The 25446-nt window shown below is 38.0% G+C and overlaps 1 protein-coding gene and 1 long non-coding RNA gene across 4 annotated transcripts in view; both read left to right on the top strand.

Annotated features, from left to right (window-relative positions):
- The window catches only part of LOC117821998, a 135500-nt gene that overhangs the window by 14737 nt on the left and 95317 nt on the right, over positions 1 to 25446 (top strand). Inside the window, exons 2-6 of one of the 3 annotated variants that reach the window (XM_034696592.1) lie at positions 4479 to 4624; positions 4754 to 4890; positions 4999 to 5092; positions 5180 to 5291; positions 5370 to 5574. The exons of the other annotated variants lie outside the window; for them this stretch is intronic. Coding sequence (XP_034552483.1) covers positions 4479 to 4624; positions 4754 to 4890; positions 4999 to 5092; positions 5180 to 5291; positions 5370 to 5443 — 563 coding nt within the window. The 3' untranslated portion in view covers positions 5444 to 5574. Of the gene's footprint in view, positions 1 to 4478; positions 4625 to 4753; positions 4891 to 4998; positions 5093 to 5179; positions 5292 to 5369; positions 5575 to 25446 lie in introns of those variants that run through there. 3 annotated transcript variants of the gene reach the window in all.
- The window catches only part of LOC117822521, a 24218-nt gene continuing 16899 nt past the window's right edge, over positions 18128 to 25446 (top strand). Inside the window, exons 1-2 of the long non-coding RNA XR_004633200.1 lie at positions 18128 to 18846; positions 19185 to 19849. This is a non-coding gene — a long non-coding RNA (uncharacterized LOC117822521). The remainder of the gene's footprint in view (positions 18847 to 19184; positions 19850 to 25446) is intronic.

Here is a 25446-nt window from a genome sequence, read left to right as displayed (position 1 = left end):
GGTTCCACATCCAGCCTGCATGCGATGTTCACAGTTGCAGGTGTTGACTCAAGGATAGCTGTTTTGTCACCAAGGAGACAGTTACCTGTGCCTCTTCTTACCTGATGTCTTACAAGGAGGCGCTTGTATGCCCCTCTGAACTGCCTCACATTGGGGTTGTTGTTGAAACCGCCACGTGCTTTGATTGCTGAGAAGAACAGCTCCAAGTGGTCCTGGCTGAGCTTGTAGGTCAGAAGGTAGTGGCACAGAGCAGCAGGCTGCTCTACCAGATCTTCATAAATGCCCATCACACTTCTGGCACAAGCAATGAAACCATAGATTGAGGTTTTCTTTGGTGTGGAATGAACATGTACAAGTTTGTTGTCTTTACCTCTCCTTCTGAGCCCAAGAAGAAGTGACTCTGTTTCTACTAAGATGGCCTTGGCATGATCTCTAGTTGTTGGTTTAATGGGGGCTTTATAACCTTTCCCAAATGGGTTGCGGCTGTTAAGGACATCAAGCACCCCATCAATTGTGCGCAGGAAATGAACGGTGGCAGCACATCCAAAGAACTGAGGATACTTGAGCTCTTTCTCACAGTACTCAAGGGCATCAGCCACACTGCTACTGAAGAGCTGGGCTGCAAGGTTGACCTTCATCTTTTGATTGGGCCACTGAATGTGCGCCATTTTCAGCTTGTTTCCAAGACGCAAGCCCTCCTTCTCCTGAAGCTTGTGAAGCTCCTCGATGTACTGCCACCTTATCTGCCTGCCATCTTCTCTCACCAGAACTCCGACAGTTGAAAGAATGTTACGAAGGAGCTTCAGCATGTGACATGGATCCAAGAGGACATGGACTTTTTGAGTGGGATCCTCAGGGTGGAAAAAGAAAGATCTCATGTCCATGAGGTCCAAATGGGCACCAAGTTCCTTCAACATTGCAACGTTCTGGGAGGGTCCATCACATGTCAAGGACACAACCCTAACACCGACAGCATGAAGCCTAATCAGGCTCTCTGGGACGATGTTTGCTCTCTCTTGTCCAGTCATGCTGTTGATGAGGAAGTAAGCAATGGGAATCTTCCAAGACGCATTGACAGCAACAACCATAAGGACTAATGCTTGTGTTGCCACAACTTTTTCAATTTCACCAGCTCCGATTTCAACATAGCCGTGGATCTGGTCCCCACCAAACTCAGTTTGCTTGTGAATGTACATTTCATCCATCATCAATGAGCAAACTGTGTTTGTCCCTGCTTTCTTCTGTTCAACAACATGACTTTTCAAAGCTGTGAAAGAAGCAACAGTAAATCCAGGATCTGCAGAGATGCTACTGTACCACTTCCTGATGGTTTGGGGATGAGGCAAAGCCAAGACAAACTTCTCCCTTACATAGTCATAGGCCTTTGGAGAGTAGAAATGCAGTGTAGTGGCAAATTGCTCCAAGTTTTCAGAGAACACAGACTTTTTCTTCTACAGTATTCTCTGAAAGATCTCTCTGGGAAAATCATCCAGACTAGCAAGCAGAGAGGCACATTCGGTGGAAATGAGAAGTTTCCTCTGGAGCAATGTTAACATATCTTTCAAAGAAGAAACTTTGGCCCTCAGTCTTCTGGTCTGCTGGCATGTCAACTTCAGCTTTTTTCGAGCTGCACCAAGCTTTTTCTCTGCAGCACAAGCCGTCCTCTTGAGAGCTCTTGGAGACTCAGAAACATCATAGCAATGATCACTGTTTGAAAAGCTAAGCAGCTGTGTGGGCCCGATGTAAGAGTGATCTATTTCTGAGCCTGTCTGCGTCTCACTCAGATGTTGTTGTTGAATGTTGCTACTTACACCAGCATCATCCACTACATTTAGTGTCAGTGCAAAGTGATCATGAATGACACCTTGAAGGGCAATGGCCTGCTGTGTTGTGTCTGCCATCGTGACAAGGCTATGACCTTCAATGACATTGCAGGCGCTGATGTCATTACTAACATTTGCAACCTCCTCATGGCTACCTAAAATACAAATAGGGTCTCCACTTACCTTATGTGTACTTACCTTTTCTTTTCCTTTGTCCACAGAAAAAAGGAAGATGGTAGGCATGGCAGATTCCTTCAGGCATGTCCGCCCCTAATATAAAAAAACACACAAACATACCCACATATATATAGATATATGTATCCCTAAATACAAAGTTGACTGAAGTATTTCAACTTTGAAATCTTCATTGAACATCTAACGTTTCTCAAAATGTCACAATGTTGAGAAAAGTAAACACAAAAGCTATTTGTGTTCAAAGTTCTCCACTCAATTTTGAATTCAAGCATGACAATAAATTAATAAAAATATGTAAAGTTGCAAAAAAAAAGAGTGTTTTCCTGGTAACATCTTCATTTGACCTTTTCACTCGGTTAAACACTAAAAATGATCTGTTTTCTCAGCAATTTCTTTTAATAGTAACATTACAAAAATGCTCATCCTCATCAATCCCTCTGTACTGCTTTTAATATAGTGTGTGTTTAATGAGCTTGTTTGGATATTATCATTTTAATCCAGTAAGTGTCTTGGTTCTCTGTTAAACATTAAAAAGGTCTGAGTACCCTAGAGTCAGTGCAGAAGTCTAAACTCTCAAAGTGTTCACTACACAGACGAGAGGTGTTGTTGGGAGTCCAGTTGTTTCTTCTCATGTTGATCTTCCATTGGTTCAGCCTGTCTGGATCACCTGGAGGAAAAGTGACATGTAGATCAAAATACATGTTAGTGTATTATGTTATTCTTGAAATGCAATTAAAACTGTAGTTAATTTATTTTTGGATAGGTCACAATAACTTTATTTCAACAACACTACAGGATACCTCTGCTCCAATCAGTGTATTATTGTCATTGCTAATGTTACCCCTTGTAGTCTTGGACCAGAGCCTTGTAATGCAGCTGCACCCTGCTACTCTCATTTGGTTTCAGTTTAACTTGGATTTTTTTATTTCCCTATCTGTATTCAGTGTCTATCACAGTAAAAAATGGAGTGTCAAAATTTCAGAGTCACTCTTTTTTAACCTAGATAGAGTATTTACAACTCTATGGAGAGTAATCCAACTCTAACAGCATAGTTAAAAGTCAGTGTCAAGTTCTGAAAACACGCAGTGTTAAAATCAACTCTACACAGTGATGATGATCAGATGTCATCTCCTCTCTTGTGGCACTGAAGTCAGGTAGGTAAAGTTAACATTTCAATGCTGGTAACATGTTTTAAGAGTTATTTATCAACTAAAGAGGGCTTTATAGTTTCAATAATGTCCAGTGACGACATGTTAGCAACTTGTTTCCATCAGTTTGATGATATTATCAGTAGCTACATGCTAACAGTTGCTAACAGTTCAGAAGTTCAATATCTTCTCATTAGTTCAGATAAAACATGTGACATACGTTTTTCCTCTGATTGCTGCAGAGATGATATTATTGCTGCCTTTCTCATGGCATAGTTTGAACAACCAAATAATCGTTCATTAGTAGCCCATGCTAATAATCGCTAATTAGCTTCTATGCTAGGCGAACAAACTTTCTGAGTGAGTGTGTAATGTTACCTCTGTGTCCATAAAGTTAATTCTACTGGTTAATATCGTTTTAAGCCAAATGCAAAAGGAATATGCTGATTTACAGTTTTAAACTTCATTAAGTGAGTAATGTGTAATTTACATTAATGAACTGATAGCATGAACTGGTTGATAAAGGATCTTTGCTAGCAGCTAAGCTGTTATTTATCTGTCTTCATACTGTAGCAGCTAAGTAATGTTCCTATTTTAGATTTAAAAACGATCCTGAAGCTCATTAATGGGTAACTCTTTGTCTTCTTGATTATTTATCTCCCTTCATTTGAACAGAATATGCTGCTGCGTGTGTTGTTTGGCGGGGAACAGAAGTATGTCAGGCTGTCTGACGCTGCATTTGATGCCTTCATAAAAGAAGGTGAGCTAGAACATCAGGATAAAACAATATTACATTTCTAACTTGGTAAATACACCCAATTCATCACTGTAAAACATTCCCTCTGAACTACTTAAGTTAACAGTTGTTTCTGTTGTGCTTTAAAATGAATGAGAATGACCTGTTGACCTCAGCTACTCATTAGCATTTTGTGAAGACACAGGTTTACTTTACTCAGTTGACCTTATGATTTCCCTCAGAAGGAAATGCATGGCCTTTCAAAATTTTTAACAATTTCAATAACATTATTTCCTTTTCCTTCCCATTACTTCAGTGTGCCTGAAATTTAACATAGCAGAAGGCAGTCAGCCAGCTCTGAAGGTGTATGACCAGTCTGACACAGAAGTTGATGCAGAGGTTTTTGAAGACATAGTGAAGGAGTCACCTGGAACCTTCTGAGTTGCACTGAGCGATGAAGAACTTGGTAATCAGACCATTCACATACTATATGTTCATATATCAACATAAAGGTTGGGATAAGAGCATTAACAGTTCCATTTTATCTCTGTTTTTTTCATATTCCTTAATGTACAGGTGCGTCTCTATCATCATCATCCTCCTCAGCATCTGATGACACTATCATTCTGAACTTCACTATGTGTGACCCTCCTGAGGAAGCAGCCACTGCAGAAGGAAGTCAACCTAAGAGACCATGCCATATAAACTATGAGGCAAAAGCGGTGAGTAGTGGACATTGATTAGTCTTATCTGGATGTTCCATTTGATGTGGAGTGTTTTTATGTTATCATTTTCCCAGTCTTATTTTGGTTTTAAAAATTCTGTGACCTCATACTTAATTTCAATTTTAGTTGATTGAAAAGGTTTTAACAACAAAGCCCGGCGGTGGACTCATCATGCAAGAGTATGCAAGAACCAAATCTCTGGAAGATGCAACCAGAAGACAGATGATCAACATACTTGCTGCTGAGATGACAGAAACACATGGGTAAGAATCATACATGTAGGCTATAAAGAAACATTGTTAGTATTGGATTATTTTCAATTGTGACGTCTAATGCCAATTGACTGGTTATCATTGAATTTTTTACATTAGGACATCTCCCCCTAAAAGTGTGAGAGTTACGTATGCACAGGGGATAGTTGCTCTGTTTCCATATCTGGAAGACCCATACTCACAACATGGATATGTAAGTAAAAGAGTCCTTGCAACATTAAACACATAATGCTGCCCTCAATTGATGTCATAGTGAGTCTGCATGTATTTGATTACATAGGAACATTACTACGATCCAGAGAGCGGTTCAGGATACCTTGCATGGCGGTTGAAGACTATTCAAAGAAAATCTGCAGAGGAAAGAGGTAACTCGCTGAGCAAATCTCCCAAAAGTAAGTTTACTTATCAGTTACATATGATATTGATGGAATTTGTAAGCATGAGTCAATAAAATGTTGTTTTTTATTAAGTTGGTGGGCCAGGCCCTTCACCGCTGACACAGTGTTCTCAGATGAGGATGTGGAAGCAGCTATTGCTGTTTTGAGACACTCTGCAGATGAAGACACTATCCGTGAGAAGATGAAAGCTACCTTTGTTTATCATCAGTCAATAGTCAACGATGAAAAGAAAGCAGAAGATGTCTTCTCAGTCTTCCTGCGGTTTCTGGACACAAGCGGACTGGTAAGACATCGTCAGTCTTGGAATCACTGAAGTATTCCATGCAGTATGCAGTGTCACTGATCAATCCTTTCTTTCTACTGTATTTCTGCATTACAGATTCTGCCAACAAATTCATGGAGAGGTGGCCCACCAATCTCAAGAGCCAAAGTTTTAAAGGAAAGCCATGGACTGGTACCCACCACAGAGCTCTTGGAGTTACTGTGCAATGCTGAGTCAGCTGCTGAAGCTGAGAATGGTAAGACTGTGACTGTTTTTAATCGCCTTTATTGGTTATATAGGTAATTGCCAATTGAATGTATTTATGGAATAATGTTAATCTGATGTTTGTCGGTCTGTAGGCTGGGACAGTGACATGTCTGCTATCTTACTGCTGCTATCTGCCATAGAGTACATTTTACTCTAATTTTGAGTGGGACCAAATGTTATCTGAGACAGAGTTAAATTCAACTCTCTTAGAGTTAATTTGACACTCCGTATACTGTCCTTTGTATTTCCATAAGATATCATTGCCTGCTTTAACAATCTATTCTTCTTCAGGGGATCAAAATAGTTATCTAATCATCTGTCTGTCTACCTACCAACCACTCTGTATATCTAGAATGATGATAAACACTTGACTGATATTCTATGTGTCAATTGTAATTTTTGTGCATTTAAAGGGACTGTTTCCTAAACATCTTTTTGAAAACCTGCCGTGTGACAGCCGTATTCCTCGTAGTGTAAGTAATTCTGTATTTACCTCCACAGCTCTCTGTCAAAATAAATAAAGTAAGTAAGCACGGAAATAATGTAACACGTGAACGTCATGTAATGCCACAGGAGTAATCTATTTTTATGCACACTTACTAAATTGTCAAGACAGATGTAGTGGGCAGAGACAAGAACCCCCAGATTGTGTAAATTTCAGTAGGAAAGAAAAAGTCACGCTCTACAGAATAGTTGATGCAGAAGTGTGACGGCTGAGTGGAAAACGGTCTGTAAATGTATGATAAATACATATCTAGATAACAACAGCATTATATATGACTCACCTGTAGGCACAGAGGATGACACACGCAGACAATATGAACCCAATTGAACTCCGTTTTATCAAACGTTGCGCTAAACATTTCCAAACGTCAGGTATCACTTTGGAGATTAAACCTAGACCCTCTATCAACCCGTCGTCTATTCTCATATAGCTTTAATTGTGCTGGATTACAACCATTGGACCTATTTATAGTACTCACCCGTACTCACACATTATCAATCAATAAATCAATTAATCAGACTTTATTCATAAAACGCTTTTCATACAATGACATTGTAACACAAAGTGCTGTACAAGAAAAACAACTTCAAATAGAATCAATTAAGAAAAAGATCCCAGCCCCAGCACTGACCCCAAACCCACCCCACAATCCTAAGGTTAACAATACAATATGCAACAAAAGTAAGAAAAACAATAAAAATAAATTAAATAAATAAATAAAAATAAAAAAATCAATAAAATAAATAATTTGCTGAACGAACTGAGGAAACGCTCTCATGTTATCTTAATGAGGAAACACACAAAATAAGATGTTAAAACTCAAAACAGGAAGTTAAAATCATCAAAGTAAAATACATTTCTAAGATAATAAAAGACTAAAATATTAAATCATTAAAAGAAAATAAGAAAATAAGATGTGAGACTTACAATAAATAAATAAGTAAATAGATAAAGTAGAATAAAAGTGACTAAATTTGAAATAGATAATAAATAAATAAATAAATAGATAGATAAAACTGTTAAGAATAAAAATAAAACTTAGTTAAAAGCAAGACTAAAAAGGTAGGTCTTGAGTTTGCTTTTAAAAATGTTGATGCTCTGTGCAGCCCTCAGATCCTCAGGCAGGGTGTTCCACAGGCGTGGGCCGTGATAATAAAAAGCTGCCTCACCGTGGGTCTTAGTTTTTACGTTTGGTACAATTAAAAGTCCGCTACCTGAAGACCTGAGGGCTCTCACTGGCTCATATGATAAAAGCAAATCTGATAAATAAGAAGGGCCAAGACCATTAAGAGCTTTAAAAAACAATAAAATAATCTTAAAATCTAAAAGATACTGGAAGCCAATACAGAGACTTTAAAATTGGTGTGATGTGGGCCCTCTTTCTGGTCTTTGTCAGCATTCTAGCTGCTGAGTTTTGGAGCAGCTGAAGCTGAGAAATGTTCTTTTTGGGGAGACCAGAAAGAAGAGCATTACAATAATGAATTCTACAGGTTATAAAAGCATGAACTAGTGTCTCTGCATTGGCTTGAGAGAGAAACTGACGCACTTTGGAAATGTTTTTTAGGTGATAAAAAGCCTTTTTTGTTATTTCTCTAATGTGTAACATTATTATCACAGACTGTATAAAACGGTTACTACACATGGATCGCGACCATTTACAGCTCAATAATGATTATATAATTTAACAAATCCATAGACTGTATACAATCTATACAATCTGAGCAACCCCGACATTCACTCTGCAAGACTATTGATAACGAGGCGCTTTAATCAATTACCTCCTGTACACAGTCTATGCTTACCTCACACAAAGGCTTTGCACAAAACATGTTAACAATAATAAAAAAAAACTCTTCAACATGTAATGCCACCCCATAGTGCTGAACCATACAGTCTATGTGCTGAACACAATGTATATTAGTCACATACCATACACTGTATAAAACAAATACAGTATACATGTGTTTCCATTAGTCTGTCGCACGTGCTCGGTTAGCTGGCTAATAAGCTAGTAAGTGAGCTAATGTAGATCAAGTCAACTGCTAAGAAGTTATTAAAACACTTAAATGTTGCTTACCGAAAAAACTGTAACACCGACTTCTTGGACGGTCTGTTAGTACAATTCAGGGAGGGCACAGCAAGACATGTTTATAGTCCAATATTTGCAGAAGAAATATTCCAAACAGTTCAAGGTCAGTAACGGGATCTGTAGCCTGCCTAGCCCCTGAGCAAAAAAGCTACAACCATGGCTAGAACGAGCTGACCTGTCAGTCAAGTTAACCACGCCCCTCAATATGCAAATCTAGCCATAACACTAAGCTTCAATATAATCCATAGGGATGTGTTATAAAAAAATTCACCCCCTGTACAGTGTGCTACATTAGTTAAATTAGCCTTTAAAAGTAAAGCCATTTTTTGAACCAGGCTGTAAAGACTTTTATTTTGGCAGTAAAGATCGTCTTTTTCCCATTCATGTGTATGTGACTTCCGGTGTTGCCGCTTGGTCAGTACATTGGATCACGGCGCATGATGGAAACTTCTCAACAAAGCCGAAAAAGCGTGCGGACACGGGCAAAAAAAGAATGCCACATTGGAGGAGGACACAAGGAAGGAGATTCCTGTCTGTTCCACCAGCTGTGAGTAATTATTTGCACATATGGATCAGTGGTACCCAAGCGGCAACCTCCGGTCTAAAAATATGAGTCAATGCGGAAGTGTTAAAAGCTGCAGTTCATCGAGGATCCGCTTGAGGCTGGCTCCGGAAGTACCGGAAGTCACATACACATGAATGGGGAAAAGACGATCTTTGCAGCATTAATAAACATGTTCACAGCCTGGTTCAAAAGATGAGTGTAGTCTGAATAGCTAATTTCTCGACGTCCTCTCACTGTGAGGGGGGTGAATTTTTTTCTAATTCGGCAATTTCGAAGATATTGAGATTACCAGTCTTCCAATGAGAGGCACAGCTGCCTGTGGGAACACTGCAGCTGTTGGCTAGGAGGCTCAAAGCCCGCCTCTTTACGTCACACTGGCTCGACAGAAGCAATATGGCTGCCACAGCCGATTGGTCTCAAAACAGCTCTTCAGAAACAGATGGGTGACGTCAAGGATACTACGTCCATATTTTTTACAGTCTATGGTGGTACCCTAGGTTTACAGCCTGGGGAGTGCGGCTGCGGTGCGGGGTGGGTGGGTGGGTGGGTGTGTGGGGAGGCATTGTGGTGATGTGCTACTCGCCAGTGGCGGAGCCAGGGGTTGGCCAGGGGTGGCCATGGCCACCTCTGAAAACTGATTGACCAACCTGAAATTCTTAAACATGATTGGCTGTTTGCCATGTCTGAGGCATTACTTATATTCAAATCAGCTGTTGTGTTTCAGCGAGCTGCAAAGACAGTAGTTTCTGTGGATTTGAATATTATTTTTGTTGATACTTTGACTTTAAAATATAAATATTTTCTTGCGTTTCTTGTGGTGGTTGTAACATTATTTTTCCTGACTCTGTCCACTATATGGAGTGAGCTCATCCCTCTGTCTGTGCACACACGTGTTTGTGTGTCTGTGTGCATCGGGGCGGAACTCTGCCGTGTGTGATTAAGAGAGCAGAGGAGAATTGTGAACCCGCGAACATGTGAAGACCTTTCCTCTACAGTCTATTGTGTAGACTGAAGTGAGATCCTGTCATACATTAATAAGACCAATAACATAAGGCTATTTATTCTGTTGAATAAAAGAACAAGGTATAACCCTGATCTATAAGAGAAGTAATTCATTACTTTTGCTGTGATCTGGCGCTATATAGAAAATAAAATTAACTTGACTTCAAGGGGGGCGGGTGCCACTATTGTTATGAAAAGTGGCTATACAATAAAGTTTTTTGATAGTAAATCAGATAAAGGAACATTATAAATTAACTCAATAATGAACAATTTGTTTTTCTTAGTTTCATCCATGGCCTCCACTTCACAGCTTGCCGTTGAGAGGCGAACCTCTGAGCTCGACGTGTGCAGGATGAGGATTGAGTGGCAACAGGAAAAAATCAACGAACTGACCAAAGAGAGGGACTATTTGAAAGAACACCTGGCATCATGTAAGTCTTATGTCTTCCATCACACTGTATGTAGGATGAATTATAGTACAGTTGGGCCTTATTATTGGAGTTTATCTCTGGGATGCAAACCCAAAGCCTCATCCCAAAGGTCCTCATCAGAAAGTGAGTCTCTCTCTCTCTCTCTCTCTCTCTCTCTCTCTCTCTCTCTCTCTCTCTCTCTCTCTCTCTCTCTCTCTCTGTCTCTCTCTCTCTCTCTCTCTCTCTCTCTGGGCATTAGTGTAAAATAAATTAAAATAAAGTGAATAAATACATTCTGGTGATATAACGGGAGTTGAACCCCCTGCCCAAATGTCAAGAGACCTTATCGATAACACCATCACATCGGTTGCAGTATTTCAAGCTGAAATTGTGCCCTAGTCTTCCATCTTGCCGTAGAATGTGCTGCAGACCACCAGGAAAGAGCCAGATTAACTTGTGACCATCAGTCTTCACCAGTGGTGGACAAAGTACACAGCTTCATTACTGAAGTCAGAGTATAGATCCTCCTGGTCAAATATTACTCCAATACAAGTGAAAGTTGTTCAGTCAGATTATTACTTGAGTTTAAGTACTGAAGTACCTGCTTTTAAAAATACTGAAGTATTCAAAGTACTTTTTAAAATATCTCTAAATGTTGTATTTTCAGAAAGCATGAGCACAATCAAGAATCCATAGGAGTACATTCTGTTACATTCTGTTTATTTAGAAACCATTACTTGAAATCTCTAAAAACTATACCATGGAATAGAAACAGACACTAAGTTACTCCAAGCACAGACACCTTAGTTTGAAATGTTCATCTGGAATGAAACAAACGTTACGTAGCTCAACACGCTCTCTCAGGTTGGACAGTGAATGTTTGTATGTTTGGGCAGAGTGGGAAACAGGGAGAACATTTAGAACCATACGTATCATTCTTCATTTTAAAAACCTCTAACACTTTCGTCACTGAATCCTAGTGACTGGAGTTTAAACACACTTCACCTGGCTTAACAAACTAGGAGGTGAAATGGACTGGATTACACAGATTCATATTGACTGTGACTTTAGTGATTCCGCATGATTTAGCTAGTAGTGTATCTAGTATGGTACAGCACAGTCACTCCACAGGCTGAAATAGTACTCTGTGAAAGACTCGGGTGCAGCTCTCCCCCTCTCCAAAAAAGCTCAGTGGACGTACGTAGCGGGTGAGCTAACCGTGGCTAGCATTAGTCCCCGGTTCACTGGCTACTGACGCCTCTGATCCGCTCTCTGTGGATGCCAGCTGATCAGGTTTTGAAGTTAAAATCCCAACGTTCATTTCATTAGCCCACAAGCTAGTTAGCCCGCCACAGATTACCCTGAAGCGGTTCGGACAAAACAACAAGTGGCGATATTTCCTCATTCAAACTTTCTTCATTGATTTGTCTGAGGAGTCAGAGAGACTGAGGGGATGACAGTTACCCTTTAATGTCAGTCTGTTTCAAAAGCAGATCAAAGTTCCTCACAGGAGCTTTAAATGAGGTGAAAATGTCACCAAACATTCACTTTTCTGTTTCTTTGACTCTCAGGGAAACAGATTGATTTGGGTATTTATTGTTTGGGCTAGTGAACAAATGTTGCACACTTTAGACAAAGCATAGAAGGAGATGAACACGTATTTCAGACAGCACTAAGGCAAGTCCTCTTTATAGCAGCAGGTGGGTTTGGACACAGATTGAATAATCAGTACAAACGTTTTAAATGAGGAGACAGTTTGAATAAAAACATGTTTCTGCTGCAGATTGTTTAAGCTCTGAGTTCTAAAGTGTCATTATGACAGAACAGAGGTGTGGGTTCTACATCGCTTACATCATAAAGAGGCAGAGATCAGATAAATAGGAGTTTGGTAGATTTACTCTGAGTGAGGAGAGATTTCTCTGAGAGGAGAGCTGTTTTTTGTTGTTGAAGAGAGAGATTTTTTCTGAGTTTGCAAAGATTTAAACTTTAAGGTTTGTTTTCAGTCTTTAAACCTGAAACTGAGAACTAACTGGAGAAAAGTCAGCTGGTAAGACTGTTTTGTTTGTCTTTACTTTGTCTGCCTGTTTTTTATCATTCCTGATTTGTCTGCCTGTGTTTTGTTAGTCTTGTTTTGGTCTGCCTGTGTTTTATTAGTATTGATTTGTCTGCCTGTGTTTTGTTAGTCTTTATTTTGTTTGTCTTGATATTGTCTACCTGTGTTTTGTTTGTCTTGATATTGTCTGCCTGTGTTTTGTTAGTCTTGATTTGTCTGCCTGTCTTTTGTTATTCGTGATTTGTCTGCCTGTGTTTTGTTAGTCTTGAAATTGTCTGCCTGTGTTTTGTTTGTCTTTATTTTGTCTGCCTATGTTTTGTTAGTCTTGATATTTTCTGCCTGTGTTTTGTTTGTCTTTATTTTGTCTGCCTATGTTTTGTTAGTCTTGATATTTTCTGCCTGTGTTTTGTTAGTCTTATTATTGTCTGCCTGGGTTTTGTTAGTCTTGATATTGTCTACCTGTGTTTGTTAGTCTTGATATTGTCTACCTGTGTTTGTTAGTCTTGATTTCACTGCCTGTTTTATTAGTCTTGATTTGTCTGCCTGTCTTTTGTTATTCGTGATTTGTCTTCCCGTGTTTTGTTTGTTTTTATTCTGTTTTTCTTGATATTGTCTGCCTGTGTTTTGTTAGTCTTGATATTGTTTGCCTGTGTTTTGTTAGTCTTGTTTTGGTCTGCCTGTGTTTTGTTTGTCTTTATTTTTCTGCCTGTGTTTATTATTGGTGATTTGTCTGCCTGTGTTTTGTTTGTCTTTATTTTGTCTGCCTTTGTTTTGTTAGTCTTGATATTGTCTGCCTGTGTTTTGTTAGTCTTGATATTGTCTGCCTGTGTTTTGTTAGTCTTATTATTGTCTGCCTGGGTTTTGTTAGTGTTGATATTGTCTGCCTGTGTTTTGTTAGTCTTTATTTTTCTGCCTGTGTTTTTTATTGGTGTCAGTCTGCCTGTGTTTTGTTTGTCTTTATTTTTCTGCCTGTGTTTATTATTGGTGATTTGTCTGCCTGTGTTTTGTTTGTCTTTATTTTGTCTGCCTTTGTTTTGTTAGTCTTGATATTGTCTGCCTGGGTTTTGTTAGTCTTGATATTGTCTGCCTGTGTTTTGTTTATCTTGATATTGTCTGACTCTGTTTTGTTTGTCTTGATATTGTCTGCCTGTGTTTTGTTTGTCTTGATATTGTCTGCCTGTGTTTTGTTTGTCTTGATTTTGTCTGCCTGTGTTTTGTTTGTCTTTGATTTGTCTGTCTGTGTTTTGTTTGTCTTGAAATTGTCTGCCTGTTTTGTTAGTCTTGATTTTGTCTGCCTGTGTTTTGTTAGTCTTGATATTTTCTTCCTGTGTTTTGTTAGTCTTGATATTGTTTGCCTGTGTTTTGTTAGTCTTGTTTTGGTCTGCCAGTGTTTTGTTAGTCTTTATTTTTCTGCCTGTGTTTATTATTGGTGATTTGTCTGCCTGTGCTTTGTTTGTCTTTATTTTTCTGCCTGTGTTTATTATTGGTGATTTGTCTGCCTGTGTTTTGTTTGTCTTTATTTTGTCTGCCTATGTTTTGTTAGTCTTGATATTGTCTGCCTGGGTTTTGTTAGTCTTGATATTGTCTGCCTGTGTTTTGTTTGTCTTGATATTGTCTGACTCTGTTTTGTTTGTCTTGATATTGTCTGCCTGTGTTTTGTTTGACTTGATATTGTTTGCCTGTATTTTGTTTGTCTTTATATTGTCTGCCTGTGTTTTGTTTGTCTTGATAATGTCTGCCTGTGTTTTGTTTGTCTTGATATTGTCTGCCTGTGTTTTGTTTGTCTTGATTTTGTCTGCCTGTGTTTTGTTTGTCTTTGATTTGTCTGTCTGTGTTTTGTTTGTCTTGAAATTGTCTGCCTGTTCTGTTAGTCTTGATAGTGTCTGCCTGTCTTTTGTTATTCGTGATTTGTCTGCCTGTGTTTTGTTTGTCTTTATTTTGTCTGCCTATGTTTTGTTAGTCTTGATATTGTCTGCCTGCGTTTTGTTAGTCTTGATATTGCCTGCCTGTGTTTTGTTTGTCTTGATATTGTTTGCCTGTGTTTTGTCTGTCTTGTTTTTGTCTGCCTGTGTTTTGTTTGTCTTGATTTTGTCTGCCTGTGTTTTGTTTGTCTTGTTTTTGTCTGCCTGTGCTTTGTTAGTCCTGATTTTGGTTGCCTGTGTTTTGTTATTTGTGATTTGTCTTCCTGTGCTTTGTTTGTCTTGAAATTGAGAAGCTTTGCTTTCTTAGTCTTGATTTGTCTGCCTGTCTTTTGTTAGTCTTGATATTGTTTGCCTGTGTTTTGTTAGTCTTGATTTGTCTGCCTGTGTTTTTTTTGTCTTGATATTGTCTGCCTGTGTTTTGTTAGTCTTGAAATTTTCTGCCTGTGTTTTGTTAGCCTTGATTTCTCTGCCTGTGCTTTATTAGTCTTGATTTGTCTGCCTGTCTTTTGTTATTCGTGATTTGTCTGCCTGTGTTTTGTTTGTCTTGATAATGTCTACCTGTGTTTTGTTAGACTTTATTTTGTGTGTCATGATTTTGTCTGCCTGTGTTTTGTTAGTCTTGATAATGTCTGCCTGTGTTTTGTTTGTCTTGTATTTTTCTTCCTGTGTTTTGTTAGTCTTGATTTTGTCTCCCTGTGTTTGCTTCGTATCTATTTTGTCTGCTTGTGTTTTGTGTGTCTTGATATTGTCTGCATAAGTTTATTTAGTCTTTGATATTGTATGCCTTTGATTTGTTTCTCTTGTTTTTGTCTTCCTGTGCTTTGTTTGTCTTGAAATTGAGAAGCTTTGCTTTCTTAGTCTTGAAATTGTCTGCCTGTTTTGATAGTCTTGATAGTGTCTGGCTGTGTTTTTTAGTCTTGATTTGTCTGCCTGTCTTTTGTTAGTCTTGATATTGTTTGCCTGTGTTTTGTTAGTCTTGATTTGTCTGCCTGTGTTTTTTTTGTCTTGAAATTGTTCGCCTGTATTTTGTTTGTCTTGTTTTTTTCTTCCTGTGTTTTGTTAGTCTTGATATTGTTTGCCTTTATTTTGTGTGTCATGATTTTGTCTGCCTGTGTTTTGTTTGTCTTGATATTGTCTACCTGTATGTAGTCTTGATATGGTCTTCTTGTGTTTTGTTAGATTTGATATGGTCTGCCTGTATTTTATTAGTCTTGATTCGTCTGCCAGTGTTTTGTTTGTCTTGAATTTGAGAAGCTTTGTTTTGTTAGTCTTGATATTGTCTGCCTATGTTTATTTAGTCTTGATATTTTCTGCCTGTGTTTTGTTTGTCTTTATACTGCCGCCTGTGTTTTGTTATTCGTGATTTGTCTGCCTGTGTTTTTTTGTCTTGTTTTTGTCTGCCTGTGTTTTGTTAGTCTTTATTCTGTTTTTCTTGATGTTGTCTGCCTGTGTTTTGTTAGTCTTTATTTTGTCTGCCTATGTTTTGTTAGTCTTGATATTGTCTGCCTGACTTTTGTTAGTCTTGTTTTGGTCTGCCTGTATTTTATTTGTCTTGATTTGTCTGCCTGTGTTTTGTTATTCATGATTTGTTTGCCTGTGTTTTGTTTGTCTTGATATTGTCTGCCTGTGTTTTGTTTGTCTTGATATTTTCTGCCTGGGTTTTGTTTGTCTTTATATTGTCTGCCTGTGTTTTTTTAGTCTTGATTAGCCCGCCACTGATTACCCTGAAGCGGTTCGGACAAAACAACAAGTGGCGATATTTCCTCATTCAAACTTTCTTCATTGATTTGTCTGAGGAGTCAGAGAGACTGAGGGGATTACAGTTACCCTTTAATGTCAGTCTGTTTCAAAAGCAGATCAAAGTTCCTCACAGGAGCTTTAAATGAGGTGAAAATGTCACCAAACATTGACTTTTCTGTTTCTTTGACTCTCAGGGAAACAGATTGATTTGGGTATTTATTGTTTGGGCTAGTGAACAAATGTTGCACACTTTACACAAAGCATAGAAGGAGATGAACACGTATTTCAGACAGCACTAAGGCAAGTCCTCTTTATAGCAGCAGGTGGGTTTGGACACAGATTGAATAATCAGTACAAACGTTTTAAATGAGGAGACAGTTTGAATAAAAACATGTTTCTGCTGCAGATTGTTTAAGCTCTGAGTTCTAAAGTGTCATTATGACAGAACAGAGGTGTGGGTTCTACATCGCTTACATCATAAAGAGGCAGAGATCAGATAAATAGGAGTTTGGTAGATTTACTCTGAGTGAGGAGAGATTTCTCTGAGAGGAGAGCTGTTTTTTGTTGTTGAAGAGAGAGATTTTTTCTGAGTTTGCAAAGATTCAAACTTTAAGGTTTGTTTTCAGTCTTTAAACCTGAAACTGAGAACTAACTGGAGAAAAGTCAGCTGGTAAGACTCAAATACACCATGATTGTGCTTTAATGTAATGTTTAAAGGTGCATTTTTAGACTAATATTGAGATACAACATAAACTAAGATGTTTTTTGTAGCAGTGCTTTCAATGCAGGATTTTAGCTGGTGGTCATTTGTTGAATTGTTCTGAGAAAGCGTTTTCAGGATGTTCAAATATCGAATGCATCTTCTGGAAATAAATCAGCACAAACTATAACATGTAAAGAAACTGTCTGGACTGAAGAGTGGGATTATATTGAACTGTCTCAGTTTTTGAAATGACTAAAGTACTGATGTGATCCTGTGATCTCCACTCTTATCTTTTTAAAACGTTCATACTTTATTTGTTTCTTTGCCCTCACTTTGTTTGTCTCGTTATTGTCTCCTTGTGTTTTGTTTGTCTTGATAATGTCTCCCTGTGTTTTGTTTGTCTTGTTATTGTCTCCCTGTGTTTTGTTTGTCTTAAAATTGTCTGCCTGTGTTTTGTTTGTCTTGTTATTGTCTCCCTGTGTTTTGTTTGTCTTGTTATTGTCTGCATGTGTTTTGTTTGTCTTGAAATTCTCTGCCTGTGTTTTGTTTATCTAGTTTTTGTCTGCCTGTGTTTCGTTTATCTTGATTTTGTCTCCCTGTGTTTTGTTTCTCTTGATATTGTCTGCCTGTGTTTTATTTGTCTTGATTTTGTCTCCCTGTGTTTTGTTTGTCTTGATATTGTCTGCCTGTGTTTTGTTTGTCTTGAAATTGACTGCCTGTGTTTTGTTTGTCTTGATATTGTCTGCCTGTGTTTTGTTTGTCTTGATACTGTCTGCCTGTGTTTTGTTTGTCTTGATATTGTCTGCCTGTGTTTTGTTAGTCTTGATACTGTCTGCCTGTGTTTTGTTTGTCTTGATATTGTCTGCCTGTGTTTTGTTTGTCTTGATATTGTCTGCCTGTGTTTTTTTAGTCTTAATAATGGATGCCTGTGTTTTGTTTTTCCTAATTTTGTCTGCCTAAGTTTATTTAGTCTGATATTGTCTGCCTTTGTTTTTTGTTTCTCTTGTTTTTTGTCTTCCTGTTGTAGTCTTGATAAGGTCTTTGTTTGTTAGACTTGATATGGTCTGCCTTTGTTTTGTATCTTGTTTCTGTCTTCCCTGTGTTTTGTTAGTCCTGATGTTGTTTGGCCTTATTGTAGTTGTCTTGATTTGTCTGCCTGTGTTTTTTTATTCATGATTTTTTTGCCTGTGTTTTGTTTGTCTTGATATTGTCTGCCTGTGTTTTGTTTGTCTTTATATTGTCTGCCTGTGTTTTGTTTGTCTTGATATTGTCTGCCTGTGTTTTGTTTGTCTTGATATTGTCTGCCTGTGTTTTTTTAGTCTTGATTAGCCCGCCACAGATTACCCTGAAGCGGTTCAGACAAAACAACAAGTGGCGATATTTCCTCATTCAAACTTTCTTCATTGATTTGTCTGAGGAGTCAGAGAGACTGAGGGGATTACAGTTACCCTTTAATGTCAGTCTGTTTCAAAAGCAGATCAAAGTTCCTCACAGGAGCTTTAAATGAGGTGAAAATGTCACCAAACATTGACTTTTCTGTTTCTTTGACTCTCAGGGAAACAGATTGATTTGGGTATTTATTGTTTGGGCTAGTGAACAAATGTTGCACACTTTACACAAAGCATAGAAGGAGATGAACACGTATTTCAGACAGCACTAAGGCAAGTCCTCTTTATAGCAGCAGGTGGGTTTGGACACAGATTGAATAATCAGTACAAACGTTTTAAATGAGGAGACAGTTTGAATAAAAACATGTTTCTGCTGCAGATTGTTTAAGCTCTGAGTTCTAAAGTGTCATTATGACAGAACAGAGGTGTGGGTTCTACATCGCTTACATCATAAAGAGGCAGAGATCAGATAAATAGGAGTTTGGTAGATTTACTCTGAGTGAGGAGAGATTTCTCTGAGAGGAGAGCTGTTTTTTGTTGTTGAAGAGAGAGATTTTTTCTGAGTTTGCAAAGATTCAAACTTTAAGGTTTGTTTTCAGTCTTTAAACCTGAAACTGAGAACTAACTGGAGAAAAGTCAGCTGGTAAGACTCAAATACACCATGATTGTGCTTTAATGTAATGTTTAAAGGTGCATTTTTAGACTAATATTGAGATACAACATAAACTAAGATGTTTTTTGTAGCAGTGCTTTCAATGCAGGATTTTAGCTGGTGGTCATTTGTTGAATTGTTCTGAGCACAAACTATAACATGTAAAGAAACTGTCTGGACTAAAGAGTGGGATTATATTGAACTGTCTCAGTTTTTGAAATGACTAAAGTACTGATGTGATCCTGTGATCTCCACTCTTATCTTTTTAAAACGTTCATACTTTATTTGTTTCTTTGCCTTCACTAAATAAAGAAACATTCACTTTACAGTGAGGGGTGCTTCAGTAAGGTGTCCAGGTGCCAGAACCTCAAAACCAAAGAGGCCGTCAAGATCCTGAAAAAGGATCCTGGATACTGAGAAAGAGGACTCTCAGACTTCTTTTGATTCTTACAACATATCAATAGATTCATCTGCTCATCACTATGTATTACACACTCCATTATACTGCTCCATAAGAAGGTCCACGGTATACACACTGTTGTTCTGTCTCCTCAGGTGTCCATCTTAAAGGTCATCTCAGTCCTCAATCCAGATGCCACCGATTTGGTGAAGTTTTTCGAGCAGTTCGATCACATGGGACGAACCTGCCTCGCATTTGAGATGCTAGACACAAACCTCTATGACCTGCTCTCACACCGGGATTGGGAATCAATGTTCCTGAATGAGATCAGACCAATTGCAAAGCAGGGAGTTAAAATTGTTTTACAGAGCCAATCTTCTGCTGTACATATCTCCCACAGATCAACGCAGACTGTACACAGCCAAGAATATAAAAGTGAACCTTTCTGTGTGGTCTCTGCAGCTCTTTGTTACATTGGATGCACTGAAGACTCTTGGCATCTTGCATACTGATATAAAACCAGATAACATCATGGTTATCAACGAGCTGGACCTGAACTTTACCTAGCTTTAGACTCCTGAGGAATACACAGCTGTGAGCGGAATTGTTTTGTTTGTCTTAAGTCTTGATTTTGTCTTCCTGTGTTTTGTTTGTCTTGATAATGTTTGCCTGTGTTTTTTAGTCTTGATATTGTCTGCCTGTGTTTTGTTTGTCTTCATATTGTCTGCCTGTGTTTCGTTTGTCTTGATAATGTCTGCCTGTGTTTTTTAGTCTTGATAATGTCTGCCTGTGTTTTGTTTGTCTTGATGTTGTCTGCCTGTGTTTTGTTTGTCTTGATGTTGTCTGCCTGTGTTTTTTAGTCTTGATAATGTCTGCCTGTGTTTTGGTTTGTCTTGATTTGTCTGCCTGTGGTTTTAGTCTTGATAATGTCTGCCTGTGTTTGTTTGTCTTGATAATTTTGCCTGTGTTTGTTTGTCTTGTTATTGTCTCCCTGTGTTTTGTTTGTCTTGTTTTTGTCTGCCTATGTTTTGTTTGTCTTGTTATTGTCTCCCTGTGTTTTGTTTGTCTTGTTATTGTCTCCCTGTGTTTTGTTTGTCTTGTTATTGTCTCCCTGTGTTTTGTTTGTCTCGTTATTGTCTCCCTGTGTTTTGTTTGTCTTGTATTGTCTCCCTGTGTTTTGTTTGTCTTGTTTTGTCTCCCTGTGTTTTGTTTGTCTTGTTATTGTCTCCCTGTGTTTTGTTTGTCTTGTTATTGTCTCCCTGTGTTTTGTTTGTCTTGTTATTGTCTGCCTGTGTTTTGTTTGTCTTGTTATTGTCTCCTGTGTTTTGTTTGTCTTGTTATTGTCTCCCTGTGTTTTGTTTGTCTTGTTATTGTCTCCCTGTGTTTTGTTTGTCTTGTTTTTGTCTCCCTGTGTTTTGTTTGTCTTGTTTTGTCTCCCTGTGTTTTGTTTGTCTTGTTATTGTCTTCCTGTGTTTTGTTTGTCTTGTTATTGTCTCCCTGTGTTTTGTTTGTCTTGTTATTGTCTCCCTGTGTTTTGTTTGTCTTGTTATTGTCTCCCTGTGTTTTGTTTGTCTTGTTATTGTCTCCCTGTGTTTTGTTTGTCTTGTTATTGTCTCCCTGTGTTTTGTTTGTCTTGTTATTGTCTCCTGTGTTTTGTTTGTCTTGTTATTGTCTCCCTGTGTTTTGTTTGTCTTGATATTGTCTGCCTGTGTTTTGTTTGTCTTGTTTTGTCTGCCTATGTTTTGTTTGTCTTGTTATTGTCTCCCTGTGTTTTGTTTGTCTTGTTATTGTCTCCTGTGTTTTGTTTGTCTTGTTATTGTCTCCCTGTGTTTTGTTTGTCTTGTTATTGTCTGCCTGTGTTTTGTTTGTCTTGTTTTGTCTCCCTGTGTTTTGTTTGTCTTGTTATTGTCTGCCTGTGTTTTGTTTGTCTTGTTATTGTCTCCCTGTGTTTTGTTTGTCTTGTTATTGTCTCCCTGTGTTTTGTTTGTCTTGTTATTGTCTCCCTGTGTTTTGTTTGTCTTGTTATTGTCTCCCTGTGTTTTGTTGTCTTGTTATTGTCTCCCTGTGTTTTGTTTGTCTTGTTATTGTCTCCCTGTGTTTTGTTTGTCTTGTTATTGTCTCCCTGTGTTTTGTTTGTCTTGTTATTGTCTCCCTGTGTTTTGTTTGTCTTGTTATTGTCTCCCTGTGTTTTGTTTGTCTTGTATTGTCTCCCTGTGTTTTGTTTGTCTTGTTATTGTCTGCCTGTGTTTTGTTTGTCTTGTTATTGTCTGCCCTGTGTTTTGTTTGTCTTGTTATTGTCTCCCTGTGTTTTGTTTGTCTTGTTATTGTCTGCCTGTGTTTTGTTTGTCTTGTTATTGTCTCCCTGTGTTTTGTTTGTCTTGTTTTGTCTCCTGTGTTTTGTTTGTCTTGTTATTGTCTCCCTGTGTTTTGTTTGTCTTGTTATTGTCTCCCTGTGTTTTGTTTGTCTTGTTATTGTCTCCCTGTGTTTTGTTTGTCTTGTTATTGTCTGCCTGTGTTTTGTTTGTCTTGTTATTGTCTCCCTGTGTTTTGTTTGTCTTGTTATTGTCTCCCTGTGTTTTGTTTGTCTTGTTATTGTCTCCCTGTGTTTTGTTTGTCTTGTTATTGTCTCCCTGTGTTTTGTTTGTCTTGTTTTGTCTCCCTGTGTTTTGTTTGTCTTGTTATTGTCTCCCTGTGTTTTGTTTGTCTTGTTATTGTCTGCCCTGTGTTTTGTTTGTCTTGTTTTGTCTCCCTGTGTTTTGTTTGTCTTGTTATTGTCTCCCTGTGTTTTGTTTGTCTTGTTATTGTCTCCCTGTGTTTTGTTTGTCTTGTTATTGTCTCCCTGTGTTTTGTTTGTCTTGTTATTGTCTCCCTGTGTTTTGTTTGTCTTGTTATTGTCTCCCTGTGTTTTGTTTGTCTTGATATTGTCTGCCTGTGTTTTGTTTGTCTTGTTTTGTCTGCCTGTGTTTTGTTTGTCTTGTTTTTGTCTGCCTGTGTTTTGTTTGTCTTGTTTTTGTCTCCCTGTGTTTTGTTTGTCTTGTTATTGTCTGCCTGTGTTTTGTTTGTCTTGTTATTGTCTGTCCTGTGTTTTGTTTGTCTTGTTTTTGTCTGCCTGTGTTTTGTTTGTCTTGTTATTGTCTCCCTGTGTTTTGTTTGTCTTGATAATGTCTGCCTGTGTTTTGTTTGTCTTGTTATTGTCTCCCTGTGTTTTGTTTGTCTTGTTATTGTCTGCCTGTGTTTTGTTTGTCTTGTTATTGTCTCCCTGTGTTTTGTTTGTCTTGTTATTGTCTCCCTGTGTTTTGTTTGTCTTGTTTTTGTCTCCCTGTGTTTTGTTTGTCTTGTTATTGTCTGCCTGTGTTTTGTTTGTCTTGTTATTGTCTCCCTGTGTTTTGTTTGTCTTGATATTGTCTCCCTGTGTTTTGTTTGTGTTGATATTGTCTCCCTGTGTTTTGTTAGTCTTGTTTAGGACTGCCTGTATCTTGTTTGTCTCGATATTGTATGCCTATGTTTTGTCTGTCTTGTTTTTGTCTGCCTTTGTTTTGCTTGTTTTTGTCTGCCTATGTTTTGTTTGTCTTGATTTTGTTTGCCTGTGTTTTGTTTGTCTTGTTATTGTCTCCCAGTGTTTTTTTTGTCTTGATATTGTCTGCGTGTGTTTTGCTTGTCTTAAAATTGTCTGCCTGTGTTTTGTTTGTCTTGTTATTGACTGCATGTGTTTTGTTTGTCTTGTTATTGTCTCCCTGTGTTTTGTTTGTCTTGTTATTGTCTGCCTGTGTTTGGTTTGTCCTTGATATTGTCTCCCTGTGTTTTGTTTGTCTTGTTATTGTCTGCCTGTGTTTTGTTTGTCTTGATATTGTCTGCCTGTTTTGTTTGTCTTGTTATTGTCTGCCTGTGTTTTGCTTGTCTTAAAATTGTCTGCCTGTGTTTTGTTTGTCTTGATTTTGTTTGCCTGTGTTTTGTTTGTCTTGCTATTGTCTGCCTGTGTTTTGTTTGTCTTGATATTGTCTGCCTGTGTTTTGCTTGTCTTGATTTTGTTTGCCTGTGTTTTGTTTGTCTTGATATTGTCTGCATGTGTTTTGTTTGTATTGGAATTGACTGACTGTGATTTGTTTGTCTTGATTTTGTCTACCTGTGTTTTTTTAATCTTGATATTGTCTGCCTGTTTTGTTTGTCTTGAAATTTTCTGCCTGTTTTGTTTGTCTTGATTTTGTCTGCCTGTGTTTTGTTAGTCTTGCTATTGTCTACCTGTGATTTGTTTGTCTTGATTTTGTCTGCCTGTGTTTTGTTTGTCTTGATATTGTCTGCCTGTTTTGTTTGTCTTGAAATTGACTACCTGTGTTTTGTTTGTCTCGATATTGTCTTCCTGTGTTTTGTTTTTCCTGATTTTGTCTGCCTGTGTTTTGTCAGTCTTGATATTGTCTGCCTGTGTTTTGATTGTCTTGAAATTGTCTGCCTGTGTTTTGTCTGTCTTAAAATTGTCTGCCTGTGTTTTGTCTGTCTTGAAATTATCTGCCTGTGTTTTGTCTGTCTTGAAATTGTCTGCCTTTGTTTTGTTTGTCTTGTTATTGTCTGCCTGTGTTTTGTTTGTCTTGTTATTGTCTCCCTGTGTTTTGTTTGTCTTGTTATTGTCTCCCTGTGTTTTGTTTGTCTTGTTATTGTCTCCCTGTGTTTTGTTTGTCTTGTTATTGTCTCCCTGTGTTTGTTTGTCTTGTTATTGTCTCCCTGTGTTTTGTTTTGTCTTGTTTTTTCTCCCTGTGTTTGGTTTGTCTTGTTATTGTCTCCCTGTGTTTTGTTTGTCTTGTTTTTGTCTCCCTGTGTTTTGTTTGTCTTGATATTGTCTCCCTGTGTTTTGTTTGTCTTGTTATTGGTCTGCCCTGTGTTTTGTTTGTCTTGTTTTTGTCTCCCTGTGTTTTGTTTGTCTTGTTTTTGTCTCCCTGTGTTTTGTTTGTCTTGTTATTGTCTCCCTGTGTTTTGTTTGTCTTGTTATTGTCTCCCTGTGTTTGTTTGTCTTGTTATTGTCTCCCTGTGTTTTGTTTGTCTTGATAACTTCTGCCTGTGTTTTGTTTGTCTTTATATTGTTTACTGTGTTTTTTTTAGTCTTGTTTAGTCTCCTGTGTTTTGTTTGTCTTGTTATTGTCTGCCTGTTTTGTTTGTCTTGTTTGTCTGCCTGTTTTTGTTGTCTTGTTATTGTCTGCCTGTGTTTTGTGTTGTCTTGATTGTTCTGCCTGTTTTTGTTTGTCTTTTATTGTCTCCCTGTGTTTTGTTGTCTTATATTGTCTGCCTGTGTTTTGTTTGTCTTTATTTGTCTGCCTATGTTTTGTTTGTCTTGTTATTGTCTCACTGTGTTTTGCTTGTCTTAAAATTGTCTCCCTGTGTTTTGTTTGTCTTGATATTGTCTGCCTGTGTTTTGTTTGTCTTGATATTGTCTGCCGTTGTTTTGTTTGTCTCGTTATTGTCTCCCTGTGTTTTGTTTGTCTTGTTATTGTCTCCCTGTGTTTTGCTTGTCTTGTTATTGTCTCCCTGTGTTTTGTTTGTCTTGATATGTCTCCCTGTGTTTTGTTTGTCTTGTTATTGTCGCCTGTGTTTTGTTGTCTTGTTTTGGTCTTGCCTATGTTTGTTTGTCTTGTATTGGTCCTGCCTGTGTTTTGTTTGTCTTGTTATTGTTCTCCCTGGTGTTTTCTTTGTCTTAAATATTGTCTGCCTGTTGTTTTGTTTGTCTTGATATTGTCTCCAGTGTATTTGCTTTGTCTTGTTTTGTCTCCCAGTGTTTTGTTTTTTTTTTTTATGTATCCCTGTGATTTTTGTTTGTCAGTGTATTTGTCTGCCCTGTGTTTGTGTTGTCTTGTTATTTTCTCCCTGTGTTTTGTTTGTCTTGTATTTGTCTCCCTCGTGTTTTGGTTTGGCCTGGTTTATGTCTTCCATGTGTTTTGTTTGTCCTTGGTATTGTATCCCTGTGTTTGTTTGTCTTGATTCATTGGTCTGCACTGTGTTTTGTTTGTCTTGTTATTTGTCTCCCTGGGTTTTGTTTGTCTTGGATCATTTGTCTGCCCTGTGTTTTGTTTGTCTTGATTTTGTCTGCCTGTGTTTTGTTAGTCTTGATATTGTCTGCCTGTGTTTTGTTTGTCTTGAAATTGTCTGCCTGTGTTTTGTCTGTCTTAAAATTGTCTGCCTGTGTTTTGTCTGTCTTGAATTATCTG

The sequence above is a fragment of the Notolabrus celidotus genome, chromosome 1 (genome assembly GCF_009762535.1).
Source record: "Notolabrus celidotus isolate fNotCel1 chromosome 1, fNotCel1.pri, whole genome shotgun sequence".
In the NCBI taxonomy this organism is placed as follows: domain Eukaryota; kingdom Metazoa; phylum Chordata; class Actinopteri; order Labriformes; family Labridae; genus Notolabrus; species Notolabrus celidotus.
The sequence above is the reverse complement of the archived record's forward strand: the minus strand, read 5'-3'. Positions and strand labels throughout refer to the sequence as shown.